Source organism: Mauremys reevesii, linkage group 7 (genome assembly GCF_016161935.1).
Source record: "Mauremys reevesii isolate NIE-2019 linkage group 7, ASM1616193v1, whole genome shotgun sequence".
NCBI lineage: Eukaryota > Metazoa > Chordata > Testudines > Geoemydidae > Mauremys > Mauremys reevesii.
Window position 1 is genome coordinate 48,627,282 of NC_052629.1, and position 17,161 is coordinate 48,644,442.

The 17,161-nt window shown below is 40.6% G+C and overlaps 1 protein-coding gene across 8 annotated transcripts in view; it reads left to right on the forward strand.

Moving 5' to 3' along the window:
- Positions 1-8,141: 8,141 nt before the first annotated feature.
- FAM13C (family with sequence similarity 13 member C) overlaps positions 8,142-17,161 on the forward strand; it is a 243,414-nt gene continuing 234,394 nt past the window's right edge. For 2 of the 8 annotated variants that reach the window (XM_039547402.1, XM_039547403.1), the window contains exons 1-5: positions 8,142-8,321; positions 9,110-9,223; positions 14,052-14,226; positions 14,719-14,931; positions 16,315-16,495. In XM_039547402.1, the coding sequence (XP_039403336.1) occupies positions 9,194-9,223; positions 14,052-14,226; positions 14,719-14,931; positions 16,315-16,495 (599 nt within the window). In that variant the 5' untranslated portion in view covers positions 8,142-8,321; positions 9,110-9,193. Of the gene's footprint in view, positions 8,322-9,109; positions 9,224-13,318; positions 13,361-14,051; positions 14,227-14,718; positions 14,932-16,314; positions 16,496-17,161 lie in introns of those variants that run through there. The other 6 variants (XM_039547397.1, XM_039547401.1, XM_039547398.1 and 3 more) reach the window with 4 other exon arrangements.

Here is a 17,161-nt window from a genome sequence, read left to right on the forward strand (position 1 = left end):
TTTTAAGCTGCCTATGACACATAGTCAGAATTGCACAACAATTTGAAAAGAAAGAGTAGAAACCCCTTTCTAATATGAAATTTAGCTGAATTCCAAAGGACCATATCAGTGATCTTGTGTTTCTGATCTGAGCTCAATTATTTATGCCACAGAAGCAGACAGTGATTTATCATCCTCTTCAGAGTTATATCAAGACTCTTTGGAGAGCGGACTCTGAACATACTCTCCGAGTTAAATAATTCCCTGTTGCTTTCTTGAAGAAAGAAATACTATATGCCCTTTAAATGCTGGCTGATGTAACTGAAACAGTTTGCAGAAGCAGTCGCTGTAAAGCCCAGCAATGTTTTCTCATCTTTATGCTGTGCTCTTACTATGAAGCTATTTTATTAGGTTCATTCAATGTTATAGCAATTTAAAGTTTCTCACTAACTTTTCAGCTCTGTTCTGTTGCTGCTTCATCCGTAATGCAGACCCACTGAAAAGGATGAATCAGATCCAGCCTACATTTCAATTTTAGCCAGAGTCACTGTGTGATATACAACATAACACCTCTGCAGGTAGCCCAATTGATCCCTGACTTCACAATACAGCTTGTGCCCTTCTCCCCCTGCTCCCAAAAGGCATTAAAAATTTTGGTTTCATAGAAACAATTATAACCCTGATTAAAGTACACTCCCTCTGAAGTTCCACCTCTTTAGTGGGACTGGCCAGGGATGCCTTTAATCACCAATTTTTTAGGGGCCTTAATATAGGGGTCCATGTTTTTTAGTGTAGCCTCTCATTCTTTTGGTATTTTTGTGTGGATGTCCAACTTTAGAGATTAAAAGCTTGATTTTTATTTTTTCCAGAGATGCTGAGCACCCACAGTAACCACTGCCTTGACTTAGAATTGTGCATATTTATTATCTCTTAAAAGAAGAATTCAGTTGTCTAAAGCTAAATACCCAAAAGCAGAGATGCCCAAAATTAGAGGCCACTTTTGAATTGTGCCAGAGCCTCTAGCAGCAAAAATCAGACATGGTTATAAACTTGGAAATGTGAGAAGGGTGCATAGAACACTATATCCATTAAACTGCTAGGAACAACATTATAATGTTCAATCATGAACTCTATAATGTAGGAATCTTGTCTTAAATAGAAAGTCAGCATGTGTCACCTGCTGACCTTGTATAATTCCTCTTCTCCTGGAAGTACGGTTCGTGCTGAAATGTCATTGGGTGCTCTGTTTTATGGTGACAGCTAGAAGTTCTTGAGTAACAATATTAATAGCTAGCCAACTGCTTTATATGTGGCCAGTGTTGTAGTTTGACCTATAGTGAAAGAGCATATCCAAATTATGCACTTTAGTTTTTTGCAGTTACTTTAAAAATTGATGCAACATGACATGCACATCAAGTTGCATAAGGTCATGTTCTCATTCAGTCCCTCTTCCAAAAACTGATTCACCGATTTTTTTTCTTTTTATGACTAAGGGCACTTTCTTTCATAGAGCATAATGCTACTTCTGAGGTTGCTACTACAGTAGTGGTTGTGGTAACAAGTAGGAATGACTCATTATATCAGGGTTTCTCAAACACGGGTCGCCGCTTGTGTAGGGAAAGCCCCTGGCGGGGCAGGCCGGTGTGTTTAACTGCCCCGTCCACAGGTCTGGCCAATCGCGGCTCCCACTGGCCGTGGATCACTGCTCTGGGCCAATGGGCACTGCTGGAAGCGGTGTGGGCCGAGGGACATACTGGCCGCCACTTCCAGCAGCCCTCATTGGCCTGCAGTGGTGAACTGTGGCCAGTGAGAGTTGTGATTGGCTGGACCTGCAGATGGAGCAGTTAAACACACCGGCCTGCCCCGCCAGGGGCTTTCCCTACACAAGCGGCGACCCCTGTTTGAGAAACCCTGCATTATATGGTTCATTGGGGGGGAAAAAAATCAAATGTGCCAAAAAGTTGAAGTATCCTCTATCTTTTCTTTCCGTTTGATTAAGCCCAGACTTTTCTTGCTGCATGATGGCATAAAAAAATATTTAGTTGGAAAAAATGGGAGGCATTAAAGAAAAATGTAGTTAGAAATTTTTCAAAATTTCAACTAGTTCTAATAAGGGACAAAGTGCAAGGGCCTTGAAAGAAGTAGTATCCACAATGATCATCTCACAGGGTTCTCCTCCCAATGGGGTTTGCCACTCCATCCATAAGCCTGGGTCATGGGGCCCATCTATAAACCTGAGAGCCTCCCATTGATCCACTGGAAGCCATTTGCCTGCACATCTGTCCTGGACTCCCCCTCCCCTGCATCCTTAGCCAGTGTGGCTGCCCTTGCACCATGAGCTGGAGCTCCACATAAATACATTCACCTATGACACTTCTAAATAACCTTAGTGTAATCATAGTCATTTCAATTTAAGCATTAATAAGTCATTGTTTCATGCCCAGAGACATAGTATTTACTGTAATTAAAGATGCTAAATATTCAGGTGTTCTGAAATGAGATGGAAGCCACTTGTGTACTGTGAACATTTTGATACCTACCTTCACACTTGGCCATTTTATTTTAAAAAGTAAATTCATTTGATTAAGACCCCCTAGTGAGACTGCAGTTCCTAGATCCCACTGTTTACCTAAATATTGAAGTTTGAGGATTTACTAAATTACCAGAGGAGCCATAGGTAGTGTATACTACCCTACATCATTGCATGCAACTCTCATTGGCACCAAGGTCCTCGTTATAGTGAAAGAGAGTTTACTTAAAAAAATACAATATTTACCAGATGTGCATTTTATCAGATAGTAGAACATGTTTCTGCTTTAAAAATGGCAAAGGACAAAATGCACAAGCAATTCAGAATAACACTAACATTTACATGGACCAAGGAGCAACTTCTTTCCAGTCAGAAATGTATTTTTTCAAGTCAAACAGCTATTTATAACATACCAGCTGAAGAAACAGGACAGTTCTTTGTTGTCAGTCCTGCAAGTTAGTAATAGCAATACTGTGGAGGGAGGTAACTCAACTAACTTTCCTGGTTAAATACTTCTCTATAGCTCTTTTGCAGAAAGAAATAGTGTATGTCCTTTAAATACAGGTTGCTGTAATTAGAGCAATGCTCAAAACCAGTCACTCCAAAGCACAGCAGCTCTTTCTCATTTCTATGCTATGTTCTATTACTGGATGCATTTGCAGCTACAGCAATTTTAGGTTGTCAGTTTGTTTTGATAGTTTATCATCTCTGTTCTATTTACTGATCTAAAAGGCTTAGGTTCCCTCCTCCCCGTCATGAGTGTAATTCATCCCGTGCTGATGGCCTTCACAAAAAGTGATGGACCAATCCTCCATGAATTTATCTAATTATTTTTTTGAACCTAGTAGTGGTTTTGGCCTTCACAACAACAAGATGATGATAACAAGTAGTAGAGAGCATGCTGTTTCCAATCCAGTCTGTAAATGGCTTAAGAGTGTAAATTATGGCCTATATTTTTAAAATTATTTCCCAATAAGTTCATCTGTGTGAAACATGATAGAATCAGACAAATCTGTTTCTTGGATATGACAGTGTGGTTCTTGGTAGCACCACTTTCATGTAATATAGTTTGGAGAAGGAAATCAAAGAAAACATATTCTGCTGCTGTTCAAGGAGAGTTTAGAGATTTGAATATTTTGATGACCAGTGTACATATAGAGTGTTGGTTTTTTTAATTTAGTGTAACTGGAATATGGAAAAAAATGTATACAGACTAAAGGCTGACTGGAAAATCAGGGGACTGAAAGCTTAAAATGGAAACACTATCTCTTTCATGAATTATTCCTTTGCCAATGATTACTCAGTGCTGGATGGAATTCTTACCTGTCTATTCCTATCTTCCCCAGTCAGCTAGACAGTGAGAGGCACTCAATGGTTTCTCCCCAGTTCCTAGTTTCTCCTGTTACCTTTGTGTTTACAACTGCACCAAATTTAATTAAAAGTGGCTCATGATCCAGTGAATACAGTGTAAAGTGATAGGCAGCTGGGTTCACTTTGGAAACCTGTTTTCAGTTCTGGTAAAAGTAGGACTGGTTTGTCTGAGGGGAAACTTGTCAGCATGAACCTGGCTCTGAATATTTTCAGGATACTTCAGTGGTATAGCTGTGGAAAGAAGGCACAGAAATGTAACAGTTTATTAAAATAATTCCCAGTATTGCATCACCACCCTGTGGCCATACTGAAAAGTACATGCATAGACAACTGCTATTTCTGCCTGCCTAGTCTGTCTCTTTTTTAAAAAAATATCATTTTATACCCCTTTCCTTAAAATAGAAAAAGAGATTTTATTCTAAACCTGTAAGATCTTATTTCCTGGCATGGCTGGATAGTTTCTTATGTACCAAAATGAGATGCAGACCAGTGGATTAACCTAATCACATTTTGTCGTGAACTACTATAAAATAAGTTTTTGGTTTTTGTGTTTTTGCGGCTGCTTTTCTATAATTTATGCTGAATGATCATTGATTTACTATAGCTGCCTTAGCCTCACTTGTGATTTTGGCATCTCTGATATTGAGCTAACCTTTTCATTTACCAGGAGAAACAAGCAAGCTATTCCTTTCCCTTCCTATTTGTGTTCTTCTTTTCATGACTGCAACAGGTCTGGGAAGAAGCCCTTTAAGACAGTGGCACTCAACATTTAATAGCCAAAGAGCCATTTCATCATTGAAAGCAAAAACAAATAAGCTCCAATTCTCCATGTACAGACATGCTTAACTATATGCACCTGTTAGATCTACTAACACAGACAAGAGGTTTGTCTTATAACTGTGGGCCTGATCTTTGAGGTCAATGGGACTATTAAGAGTAGTATGTGCCACCACCTCTAGCTGGTTGTAAGCGCTTGGAGGGGCAGGCCCTCTCTTAGGTGTGACCTACAATTGTTCTGTTTCATTTTTTTCCCATTCTTGTTGAACATAGATATGATGCATTGTCATAACTGGGTTATGTGATGGACTCCTGCTTTTTATAATATAAAGGACACTTACAAAAAGGTTCTTGTTGCTAATTTTTAATTAGTCCCTCATATGTTACTCAGCCACTTATACCAAAAAGAGAGCAAACCTCTACCAGTAGGGTTCTTTGGCAGCCCCTGATTCTTTAATGGTGGAGATTTACATCCTAAGTAGCACAACATATGCCATTAACTAAGTAATGAATGCACTTGTGCCCATGGAGCAGGTCCCATATGCTCCTGGCTTCTACCCCCCTGTTCAGACTTCATAAGTTAGGTATCCACACTGTATGGCTTATTTCACTTCCCACCACCATCTCCTCTTACATTTCCTTACAGCAATGCTATTTACAGTGACTCTTATACTATCAGCGCCTCTCCCCCTAAGGTCAGAGAGGAGATCTCCCTCAGCCCTATTTCTCTTCCCAGCACTTCCTTCTTTTATCTTATCAGGCTCCAGCTGGTGGACTAATTCTTTAGCTCTCCCAGCTTCCCACCTGATTAGATAATTTCATTTCATTCCCCACTCTAATTGGTACCAGGGGGATCAGAGTGCTGGCTCAGGTGCTAGCTCCCAGCCTTCTGTCACAGCCCTGAATACATGATCACTCCTTTATTTTTCACCGTGTAGTTTAGATAGCCTTTTTTTTTTTGTACTTGTAGTATTGCCACCTATTGAAAATGAGCAAGTGCTCTTACACTGGTGAGTGAGCTGGTGACTGTTTGGGACATGCAACTGAAAGATTCAATCTTGCAGGGTACTGAACAGCTTTGGTGGGGTGCTGAGGACCCTTTGCTCCCATTGATGTCAATGACATGGTGCACCTTTTTAAAATCTAGCCCCTCACTGTTCCAAGGGAACTGAAATGTGTTTTCCTTTCATTTTAAATGGGCCTATTTGTATCTGATATTCAAACACAGCAGGTTGCTCTTGAAAATCAGTTTTCAAAGAATAATGGCAATTAAAAAACCAAACAAACTGAACAGTTAGTTTTCCAGGCTAATAAATGATGACTCATTGCTCCTTTTTTTCTTGTTTGTGCTACCTCAGAGCCCATGAAAAATGAACAGAAAATCCATTTTCAGCCAGTGCTTGTCATCTTGCTTTAAAAGGTATTTGCTTAGGGCTAATGTTATCTACTAGGCCAGAGAAGGATTACATCAGTTATAATTCTTAAACTGTTTTTATGTTCTTTTCTTAAATTGGACTGTGGGTTGTGGGGTTTTTTTTGGGGTGAACCCCTGACATCTCAAATCCATAGATAGACTTAGCAGAACTCAATTCTTTTATATAATTTTAATGGATAATATCAATATTTTTCAGCATTTTTTTCTATTTTATCTATTTAAACATTCAGTTACAGGAAGTCGTGGGTGGATCAGACAATAATTGACAAATTGAGAGGCAAAAAGGTAAAGCTTTATAGTTGGTTAAACACATTGTCAACATCACATCTCAAAACATGCTAAGCAAACAAAGCATTTTTCTTGCTTTGCCCATCTGTAAGTTTAGATTATCTATGGAAATATTTTTTCATCCATTTGTGTGTATGTTGAAATCAATATTTATTGACATTTACCTTATAAGTCTATCTGTTGAGCAAGAGAAAAGCTGTTTCTGACTGTATGGTTTTCAGAAAGCTTTTTCTATTTTGGAAGTAGTAAGAGATTGGGACAAGTTCTTCCAGTGATTCTAGCCCTGGACAAACATTGAGTAGATACAGATCTTTCAGTTCACAGACCTCCCCGAAGAACACGTCTGTCTTCCTGGATTTCCTGATAAGGGAGTACATGGCGACAATAGATGATACACAATTATTCATTTCATTAATGGGTTGAGAAATTATTTCAAATATATTTAAACTAAATGACAATAGGTGTTAGGGAATATGCTTTTTTATCTTCTGAGATTTTAGAGAGCATGATTCAGGCTCCTAAGGAATCCTGTGGGGGGAAAAATGATACAACCTCTGCCTCAATGAATGGTTTAAGGACTCAGGTACAGGAGCAATAAAGATCTGTTTCCATCTTGCAATCAAGTAATCTACAACATGATAATAAGCAGAGTTGATCAAATAATGAAGAAACAATGTTCAAACTCTGAAGGCTGTTTGGTTTGATTTTGTTTGGGTTGCTTTTTATTTCCTATATATATAAATGGGTTTCTGTTCATACAGATATAGTTATTGCTCTTCTTGCAGACATCCATATTTGCATGTGAGCCAGAATATTAATCAGAGCTTGAACAATCCACTAACCCATTGCAAGGGCTACCACTTTCCACAGGATCTAGGTTTTCATTTAAAAAAAAAGTCTCTGGGCTCCTGGTAGTGAAGAAAATCTTGCAAACATGAGGTGAGTGGAGCTAATGTTTGAGATCTTCCTTATGTGCTGGTTGGGAAATGTTTTTTCCCTATGTCACTGGTTTTGGCTTTCAGTTTTGGATGAAAGTTTCAGATTTTGATGGCCTAAAAACCAAAGGGTGTTTTTTGTGGAAGGCGGAGGGGTTTGGGATTTTTTATGAGAATCTGAAAAACTTAGTCAAAAACAGATTTCCTGCAGAAATTTCCATTTTGGTAATAAAGCCATTTATTGGGTGTGTTAGGGCAAGTGGGGTGAGAGAGGGCCTTGCCACTCCTTCTAGGAGTAGCGTGCCCTGGTGCATGTCTATCTCAAGCCCTGGAACACACAATTGTGGGGTGGCATGTCACTGCTTGGAGCCTGCCATATATATAAGGAGGCTCATCCTTACCCTACCGAGTAGAAAGCTGTGTTGGGGTAGCAGGAGAGGCTCAGATGGGCAGGACTTTCTACTGAAGTGGTGGGGGGACAATACCACACAGAGCCTTGTCTTAGGTGGGATAATCTCAGGATAAGACCTCCATATATATGAGCCCCCAGCTTGGGTAGCAGATAGGGGCCCACTTAGACTACACTGTTGGCCAACAGAGCACACTGTATTAGCAGGATAACAATGCCTTCCTTTCTCTTTCCTTGGGTCTGCCTGTCACAGGGTAACTTGTTCCTGTCAGTAGACCAGTTCCCCCACCTTGTGCAGAGCAAGTGGGCCCAGCTGAGCCAATTAAAGAGAACAGGGCTACACCTGGGGCTATAAAGGCCTGTCAGAGGGCAGTAAGTGGAGGAGTGATTGGGGTAGACTGTCTTTGGGGGGAGAAGTCATAGGAGGTGGGTGGGTCCCTAATGTAAGTGGCTAGGTGATCAGAAGGGAAACAGAGCTGGCTGAGAGCAGGTCTGGTTGAATGAGAACTGGCTATGAGAAGGGAGTTGGCTGGGACTGAGAAACTACCAGAAGCAGAGCCCTTTGGGAGGGGAGGCTATGAAACCTTATGATAAAAGGTAAGCTAAGGAATTGTCTTGGCTGCTATGTGCTTAGGTTTGAATAAAGAAACCTTTTTAAAGAAGACTGGGCATGGTAGTGAGTGCTTGTTAGACTGGGGAGAAGCCCTGCTGTGTCCCATATGGTTGAGTATTTGAATGTCAGTGGTCCCTGATATGAGGGGAGATTAAGATGGCTCTTTAGTGTCCTGTGAAAAGAAGGAAAATACAGGTAGAGTACAGTAGAGCATTCTCTGGCCAGGAGGAGTGCTTGGGTAGTGGCTACTATATAATACACCCCTGTCCTTTTTTCTCCCTGCCTAGCAAAAGGATCATATTTTTATTACCTGTCATACCTAAAAATCTGCAAAATCTTCACAAAAGCAAGGAATGAAAGCACTTAACTAAAACTCTGCATGTGTTTTGCCCTTGCTTACTTCATAAATTCAGAATATGCTCTTCACCATTGTTTGCAGGTGGCAAGGATGATTGGTCAGTAAGATTGTTTTGTTTACATCTCTCCATGTTAAGAAGGAAACTGAATATCAAATGATCCGTCTGAGTTTTCAGGAAGCTATGACATTGTGTGGGTGTTAGGTGCCATGGAAACATCTCTTGATAGTGCACTTGAGTGAGCTTTTGCCATGTGACTATGTAGCAGCAAGTATTTGCCATGAGAAATCCATGTCTACAAGTACTCGGTTTCTGTCTTCAGTAGAAATCTCTGTGATATTCTAGGCTAAAGTTTAAAAATAGCAAATTAATGACCTTCACTCTCCATGCTAACATTCTGAATGGCTGTGGTTAAGTTTGCATGAATGAACAGAAGCAATGTGGCTATGTCTTCTGAGTGGGATATCTGAAAATGCAACACACACCAACGCAGGTCTAACATGGGAACAAGTGCCTCTCTTTTGGTTTGTGTAAGTGGATTTTCATTGGCTTATTTATTCTGTTCTGTGTTCTAGCTGCATTCACAAAAGCTGCTGAGAAATATGCAGTTTTTCCCCCTACTGTAATATGCAGCAGCATGGGAAGGAGAGATCGTTAGACTAGGACACCCTGAAAGCTGTGTGTATGGTTTTTTAAATACAATTTGTTAATCTCATTGTCTTTAAAGTTAATGTAGTGTAAATGGAGCACAAAATTATGGTTCTTTTTACATGTTAGTATTTGCTTCTTTAAGTAGATTAATCATATTGTATTGAGCTAGTGTTTCTTACCAGTATATTAGCAAGTTTGACATCTTTTGTGCATACATGCCATGGCAACAGAATTGAACAAAGCCAAGTCAAATAAGTCCTAACTTTTAGCATTGTTAGAAAGTGAATTTGTGAAGTGACAGAATGGCACTTCTACTATAGATCTTTATGGAATATATAGTTAAATCATGGCAATATAATAGTTGAAAAGACACTAGTTTTAAAGCATTTGGGATGATACTAGGAAAACTTAAAAATATTCCTTTTCAAACAATGAAATATGCATACTACTTGTTCTTAAATTATACTACTTAAATAGGATTTATAGCCTTTATTTTTATTTTGAAATGTCTCGTGCCTAACCAATGGTGATCATAGTTTGAGCTATGGAAATATAGCTTATTGCACAACTGGCTAATTTTTGCCATCTCATTCATATTAGGCAATATGATTTAGGATGGTGATCTCACAGGACTACTGGCCAATGGTAGTTCCCTCTTGTCAAAGAGGCTGTTGTTGATTAATCCCACTTCTCAGAAGTGCTGGTGCATCAATAAAAGGCCATGCCAGGTGAAACTGATAGTGGTTTTGTGCCCCCCCCCCCATTACAAACATGCTATGCTTTCTCCTAAACCTTATTCTTCCTTGTTGCTCTATTAATGTGGTGGTACAGTTGCAGCCATCAGTTTTTGCTGATATCTCTTATTTGAAGCCATGCAATAAAATCATGATGGGAAGGCATAATCTAAGTGCTGAAGATGCAGGTTTTCCTTAGTTCACAAAACTTGTGGCTGTTTAACCAGGATTACAATTTTGTATGGAAGTTCTCAGTAGCTGAGGTTAGATTTTGCTTCAGTAGGGATACGATTATTGGGTTTCCTGACGTTAAAGGTTGGAAGTTGCAGTAATGTCCCTTTCTTGAAAACTTGGCATTAAATGACCTTCCATGCAGAAGGCATTCCCAGGGGGACCTAAGCTCTTATGGCGATACTTAGGAGTTTTCTCATGTGTGGTGGCTTGAATGGGGCTGCAGATTTTCATTAGGCCTCAGAATGATGCAGACGTTTTAAAGCCTGGGATTTATATGGGCTGGCCAAGCCTAGTATGTGGCATTACTTGGATTTGAGTACTGACTATGTGGAGGCTTGTGACAGCTCAAGTTGGCTACTGCTTCCCCTTTCCTTACTGCTAGGATAGGCTGCCTTTGGGAGCTACCTTGTCTGAAGTTTAACTGTTATAATGAAGTTGCAGTCAGTCAAAATTCCAGTTGCTTTCTTTATTGCACCTCCTTTTTTTTTTGTTGCAACATAAACTTGCTCAATGGGACTCCTTTTGTAAGAGTTCTATTAGCTGGCTGATCTCTAGTGGTTGTAAACTTCTTGCAAAAATTTTTGTCTACACGGTCTTTGCAAGAACAAATGGATCACCAACTTAGTCCAAGATCTGACTCTAGCACAATAGCGTGCGAGCTGTAGACATGCATTACTTAGTCCTGCCATGAATGCAGGGCACTGGACTTAGATGACCTCTTGAGGTCCCTTCCAGTCCTACAATTCTATGATTTCAATATACAGCACTTCCTAACATCACTAAAAATGAATGTGATATTGAAATTGTTCTGCTTTCACTCTATTTTATACAAACCACGCCAGAGGTCAGATCATTCAGTCTTGGAAACTACCTGTTTTAATTTATTCTCATTTTGAGAACTTTTGAGGTATGTGAAAATAATAGCAAATTAAGCAAAAGTGGTACAAAATCATGTCTAGCAGTTCTGGCAGCCATGTTCTTTCATGAAATTTGTGGCATACACAGGGCTCTTCAATGAATAAAATAGCTTGCAAATGATAGATCTGGGTTGGCAGAAAAATAAAATGGTCACTGTCAATTTCATTTTTAACTTTTCCAGTTAATTGTATAAATGCTATTTGTATGTGCACAAAGAAGAAATTATTTCTGACCTGGTCGGGAGAACACTGCTAGCGGGGTGTGTGTGTGTGTGTGTGTGTGTGTGTATTATTTACTATGCATTCACTGTCCTCTAGACAATGGTGTGCATATTCATGGTATGAAGAAGATAATGAGCAGTCAAAACATCAATCTTGCTTCCTACTGAACAGTGTAACGTGTTAACAGTAAAGAGAAAAATCTCACCTAGTGCTGCACTTTTTCACCCTTATGAAATACACATCATTTTTCCAGAAAAAGGAATGCAAGACTCTACGAGCTGTTGATAGACACAGTTTAACTGCAATGCTATTTTCACTGGTGGTTGAATAAGTCTGAGGTTCATATTGTTGTGTGCACTTATCAGAATACAAAGCTTCCTTCTTCCTTTCTTATCCTGCTTGTTTTACTAACATGTGCTGATCTCATTATCAACAAGTAGTCTTCAGTAGGATAACTGGTAAGGAAGCATGGTCCAATGGTTGGGGCTTGGGAGACCTGGGATCAAATACCTTATCTACCACTAACTTCCTATGTGTTGCTGGATGAGTCATTTGGCCTCTTTACACCCAGTTTCCCATAAGTAAAATGGGCCTGATAGTACTTCCCTACTTTAAAGGGGCTCTGTGAGGATAACTATACACACAATTGTGAGGATCTCAGATACTATAGCAATGGGGACCATATTAGGGCCTAAGATAGGCCTTCCCTGGTTCTAACTTGCTCAGTTAACAGGTAATGTTATGCAGACAAAACTACATGGGATCGTTTCAGGGGGCAAGGCAAAGATGGCATGTTTATTATAACACACCTTGATTTATGACCTGTGTGTGTGCACATGGATTCAAGCTATGTTCAGGACTAGTAACTATACAGTAGCTGCAGAACATCTAGGGTGTATGTGTGTGTGTGTGTGATCAGATATTCTGCAGCTGCTGTATAGTTACCAGTCCTGAACATAGCTTGAATCCGTGGCTTGATTTTTGCAGCTTGGGTTTGTAGCCACCACAAGCTAACTGGCCAGGAAAGCTGGGCACAAAGAAGGCACAAAGAAGGGCTGGGTCTGCCCTCCCATGGTGGCAGCAGAATGTTACCCAAAGTCTTCCATCTCGCCCATCCTTTTGTAGGCCTCAGTTTGAATCCAGAGTCTATAGGTCTTGCTGCCTCTGGGTTCGGTGTGATTGATCACCCGTCAACAGGTTTCAGTCTCGGACCTGGCTTTGATCTTTTTTTCTTTTTAGGGTGGACTCTTCTTACTTTGTTAGGGCTGTTTGAACTCTATTTCATCAGTACAGGCTGGCATCATACCTTATTCACACATCTAAACTAATAAGATTACAACAGGGTTTTGCAAAAATGAAGGTTGCAGTAGCCTTTTACAAAATGGAGTGAGCATTTTAAAATGGAGTTTGTAACAATGTGGACAAGTGTAAGGAATGGCAAACAGTGAGAAGAAGTTACAGTGTTGAAACAGTGCAAGTTTCAGTGATTTAAGCAGCAATTGGATTGAAAGTGCAGCTGGCTGAACCCTATGGCTCTTAACAAGCATCTTAATTGTCAATTAGCCAGTTATTGGGGTAACTGGTTTTATGAATGAAACATTCATTCATAAACTTTACTTATGAAGTTAAATTAATAAAGTGAACAATTAAAAACAATTTAATCAGTTCTACAGTAAGATTTGACTGTTTGTAACCAATATTGGTTTTATCGAAGAAGGTAGTATGGTGAAGTAGACACACCCTACACCAGATAGGAAAGGGTTAAAGTGTATTCTCTGGGCTCAGTTAGCCCTACCTCCCTCCACCTGTGCTGAGTTCCCAGCAGTGGATAGCTGCTGCTGCTGTGTGAGTTAAGGAGCCTGGCTGGGACCAGAGACTACAGATGGCTTGTAGCTTGCCTTGGGAGGAGGTAGGCTTGTCCTGGATGACTGAATAGAGAAGAGCCATAGAGCTGGCTGTTAAATGGGAAAACAGGCTGATTGTAGCTGGGATCCTGCCTGAGAGAAAGGGGGCTGAAGGCTGAGCCTGGCAGGACTAAGAATTCTCTTGTTTGGTATGTTTGTTGGATTTGGATTAAGTGACTCTGCTACCCTAGAGGGGGTTGAATGCTTTAGAGCCGGGGTCGGCAACCTTTGGCAGGCAGCTTGCCAGGGTAAGGGCCAGTTTGTTTACCTGCTGCATCGGCAGGTTCGGCTGATCGTGGTTCGCTGCTTCAGAACAATGGGGGCTGTGGGAAGCGGCGGCCAGCACATCCCTTGGCCCGCACCGCTTCCTGCAGCCCCCATTGGCCTGGTGCGGTGAACCGCAGCCTGTGGGAGCCGTGATTGGCTGAACCTGCGAACACAGCAGGTAAATAAACCAGCCTGGCCTGCCAGGGTTCTTACCCTGGTGAGCCATGTGCCAAAGGTTGCTGACTCCTGCTTTACAGTGGCTTGATTCGAGGGCCAAGTCACCTCTATATGGAAGGAGTAGGCTGAAGAAGTTATGTGGAAACTGAGGCAGAGCTGCCACATTACCGTCTCAGGGCTGGACATGGCGCACAGTGATAAGCAGCTTGTATTATCACAGAGGATTGATTGATTGATTCATTTATTTTGCAGCAATCACTGTCTTCAGTTAAAATTAAGCCAGGCACAAATAAAGTGGCACCAGATTTCCAGGTCACCAAGAGGAGAAACAACTTTGGTGTTCCCCTTGAGACTCTTGCACAAGAGGCAACACAATGCCAAGTTCCTTTTGTTGTGACACAGATGGTGGAATACCTAGAAATGTTTGGTAAGTCGATAACTTGTTCTGCTTTCTAGAAACTTTTTTTTGTTTGTACTTTTAGTCAAAATCAAGAGCTGTAACTAACTTGCTTTGGGTAAGCAGGACCACAATGGAGAATAGCAACTAATGGGAGAACGTGTAAATTTCCACTCTTTTAAAACCAGTCTAAGTGGATTTTGATTGGGTTGGTTTAGAATGAGAAAGTGACCTGCTGATTTGAACTCCCTGGATATCAACCAAACCAGTAGTTGAAAACTCCTTGTGGCATTAAAGGGCAATAATGAAGGGATGATATTTATAAAAAAAAAAAAAAAAAAAAACCCAGAAAATACTGAATTAAACAACTCTTTTGGGGGTGTGTGAGATTGAACAATTAGCAAACTTATTTGATTCCAAAATGCATTTGTCAGGTCTCTGTAGACACTATCAGTAAACTGTGTTTTTTAGTTTTCCTCCTCGTGTATTTTATTTAAAATGGTAACTATTGTTTTTTAATAGGCCTGGATCATGTAGGTTTATTTCGAATCAGTGGCTCAGTGAACAAAATCAAAGCATTGAAGCAGAAGTATGATCAAGGTGAAAAGGTGGACCTCATTAATGATGGTGACATAGATTCTGTTGCAAGCCTCTTTAAACTTTTCCTCAAGGAGCTTCCAGTGGCTGTTTTCCCAGACAACTTGCATGCTAACCTTCTTAAAACCTTTGAAGGTAAAACAAAGGCTAAATTCATTTGAAATGTCAATGGCATTTCAGCTGGGATGACTTTTTTGTCCAGAAATGGCTGACTAGTGTACACACAGCAGAATTTAAACACTGTAATCAACAAATGTGTGAGTGTTTGCATAACTTCACACCTTAAAGGGTGGGAATTTTGTGGATTCTCCCTATGCAATGTGTCCAATTGACTTACAATAGAGCCTCAGTTACAAACACCTTAGCAATGCAGGTTGGTTGAAACTCTGAACAAACAAATGTGGTGGTTTTTTTTTTTTTCAAGTTTACAACTGAATATTGATTTGATACAGTTTTGAAACTTTACCATGCAGAAGAAAAATGCTGCTTTTAACAATCTTAATTTAAACAAAACCAGCATAGGAACAGTTTCCTTCCTTATCAAATCTTCCTTAAACTTTCTCTTTATTTGTATAGTAGTCTAACATAGCACTATGCAGTATTTGCTTCCTCCCTCCTCCGCGTTGCTGCCTGATTGCATACCTGTGGTTCCAAATGAGGTGTGTGGTTGACCAGTCAGCTCATAACTCTGAGGTTCTACTGTATATTGCAAGTGTGTTCAATGTACAACTATCCAGGGCACAATAGTTATTGCCTTAGCTATTGAGCTATCAGTTAAAATATTTAGGGGATTCAATCATTCTCATCCCACCCCTCCTATTAAAGTGAGTTGTGTTTGTTTGTGAACCCATATTTGCCATTAAAATGTTCCTTTTTGCCGCAGGGAAAGTGAAAAGGTCAGTATTCCTGGACTTGGAATTTTAAACCTCTCTTCTGTAACTACAGTACTATATTTATAGTGCAAAAATGCCCTGAAACTGTAAATGTTGCCAATTAGTAGGGAAATGAAGACTGATGTGGTGCTGAAAGGGTATAATGTCTCAGTGTTCTCTTAGCATGAGTCACACAGCATGTGGCAAATCTCCAGCAAGAGTCACAGCTGACAATCCTCCCACAGCTTTTTCCATAATGTCTTGGTTATCCTATAGCCAGTTGGTAATGTCTTGCACTCTCTGCTAGAAATAACAAGAAAAACTACATTTTCCTTCTCTCCTAGCAAGAAATGTCAGACATAGGATAGAGTTCAAATACCTGGAGTGTTCCATAGGAAATTCCAGTACCTAGGGAAATGTTTGTAGTTTAAAGCTAATATGTGAAATAATTAGAGGATTAGTCTAAAAATCACTGGCTTTTGGCTTTTGGCCTATGCTCTCCCTCCCCCCCCCCCTTTAGTGTGTCCTTTTTTTGTGGGGGGAGAGGAGAGGAGGTATCTTTGCAATAAAGTAAATTGTGTAGTAAAACTTGCTGGATGCTTAGAATACCCATTTGTTAGTAACTGAATAAAAACTTAATTCTTCACAGATAAGAACCACATGGCCGAGTGTACACAATGTCTGAAAAGGTTATTAAGCAGCTTTCCCAAGGCCCACTACAGCCTTTTCCAGTTCCTCTCTACCTTTCTGTTGAAGGTGGCATCACACAGTGAAATGAACCACATGACCCTGGAAAACCTTGCCATTGTATTTGGGCCCACCCTTTTCCGGTAAGTATTTTATTTAGATTTATTTTACAGTTGTGTTGGCTTGTATTCCTGGATCCCTCCCTCAAAAACAAGAACAGCAGTAATCAGAGACGAGCCGGAATATTGACGAAAGAGCTTGCTGTACACTGGGGAAATGAATGAAAGAGAAGCAGAGCTATACAGAATGTTGATATAGAAGCCCATGCCCACTCCAAAATCTGAATGGACCTGTGCTGCTGATCAAGGCAGATGCAAAGAATCAGCTGACCTGGTTTTCCTCTGCCCAGCATGGGCACTCTTTATTTGCCTCCTTGCTCTTAGGTACTGGGTTGTTCTCAGGTTGGGGTCAGTGGCCTACCCCACCTCTCCAGTGCCCTCCTGGGTGCTGGAAGTTCCCCTCTTTCTACAGGTGGCACCTAGGGTGACCAGATGACCTGATTTTATAGGGACAGTCCTGACTTTTGGGGACTTTTTTTTTTTTTCTTATATAGGCTCCTATTACCCCCTCCCCCATCCTGATTTTTTACATTTGCTGTCTGGTCACCCTAGTGGCACCAGCCATCTTGCAGCTTCAGGGTGGCCACTCATTAAGGGTTGATTTTCCCCTCCCCCCCCCCTTCTAATCCCAAAAGTCTTTAGAGGTGGCAGGAAATAGCCAGACCTCTCACCCCTCTGAGGGCAGCAGAG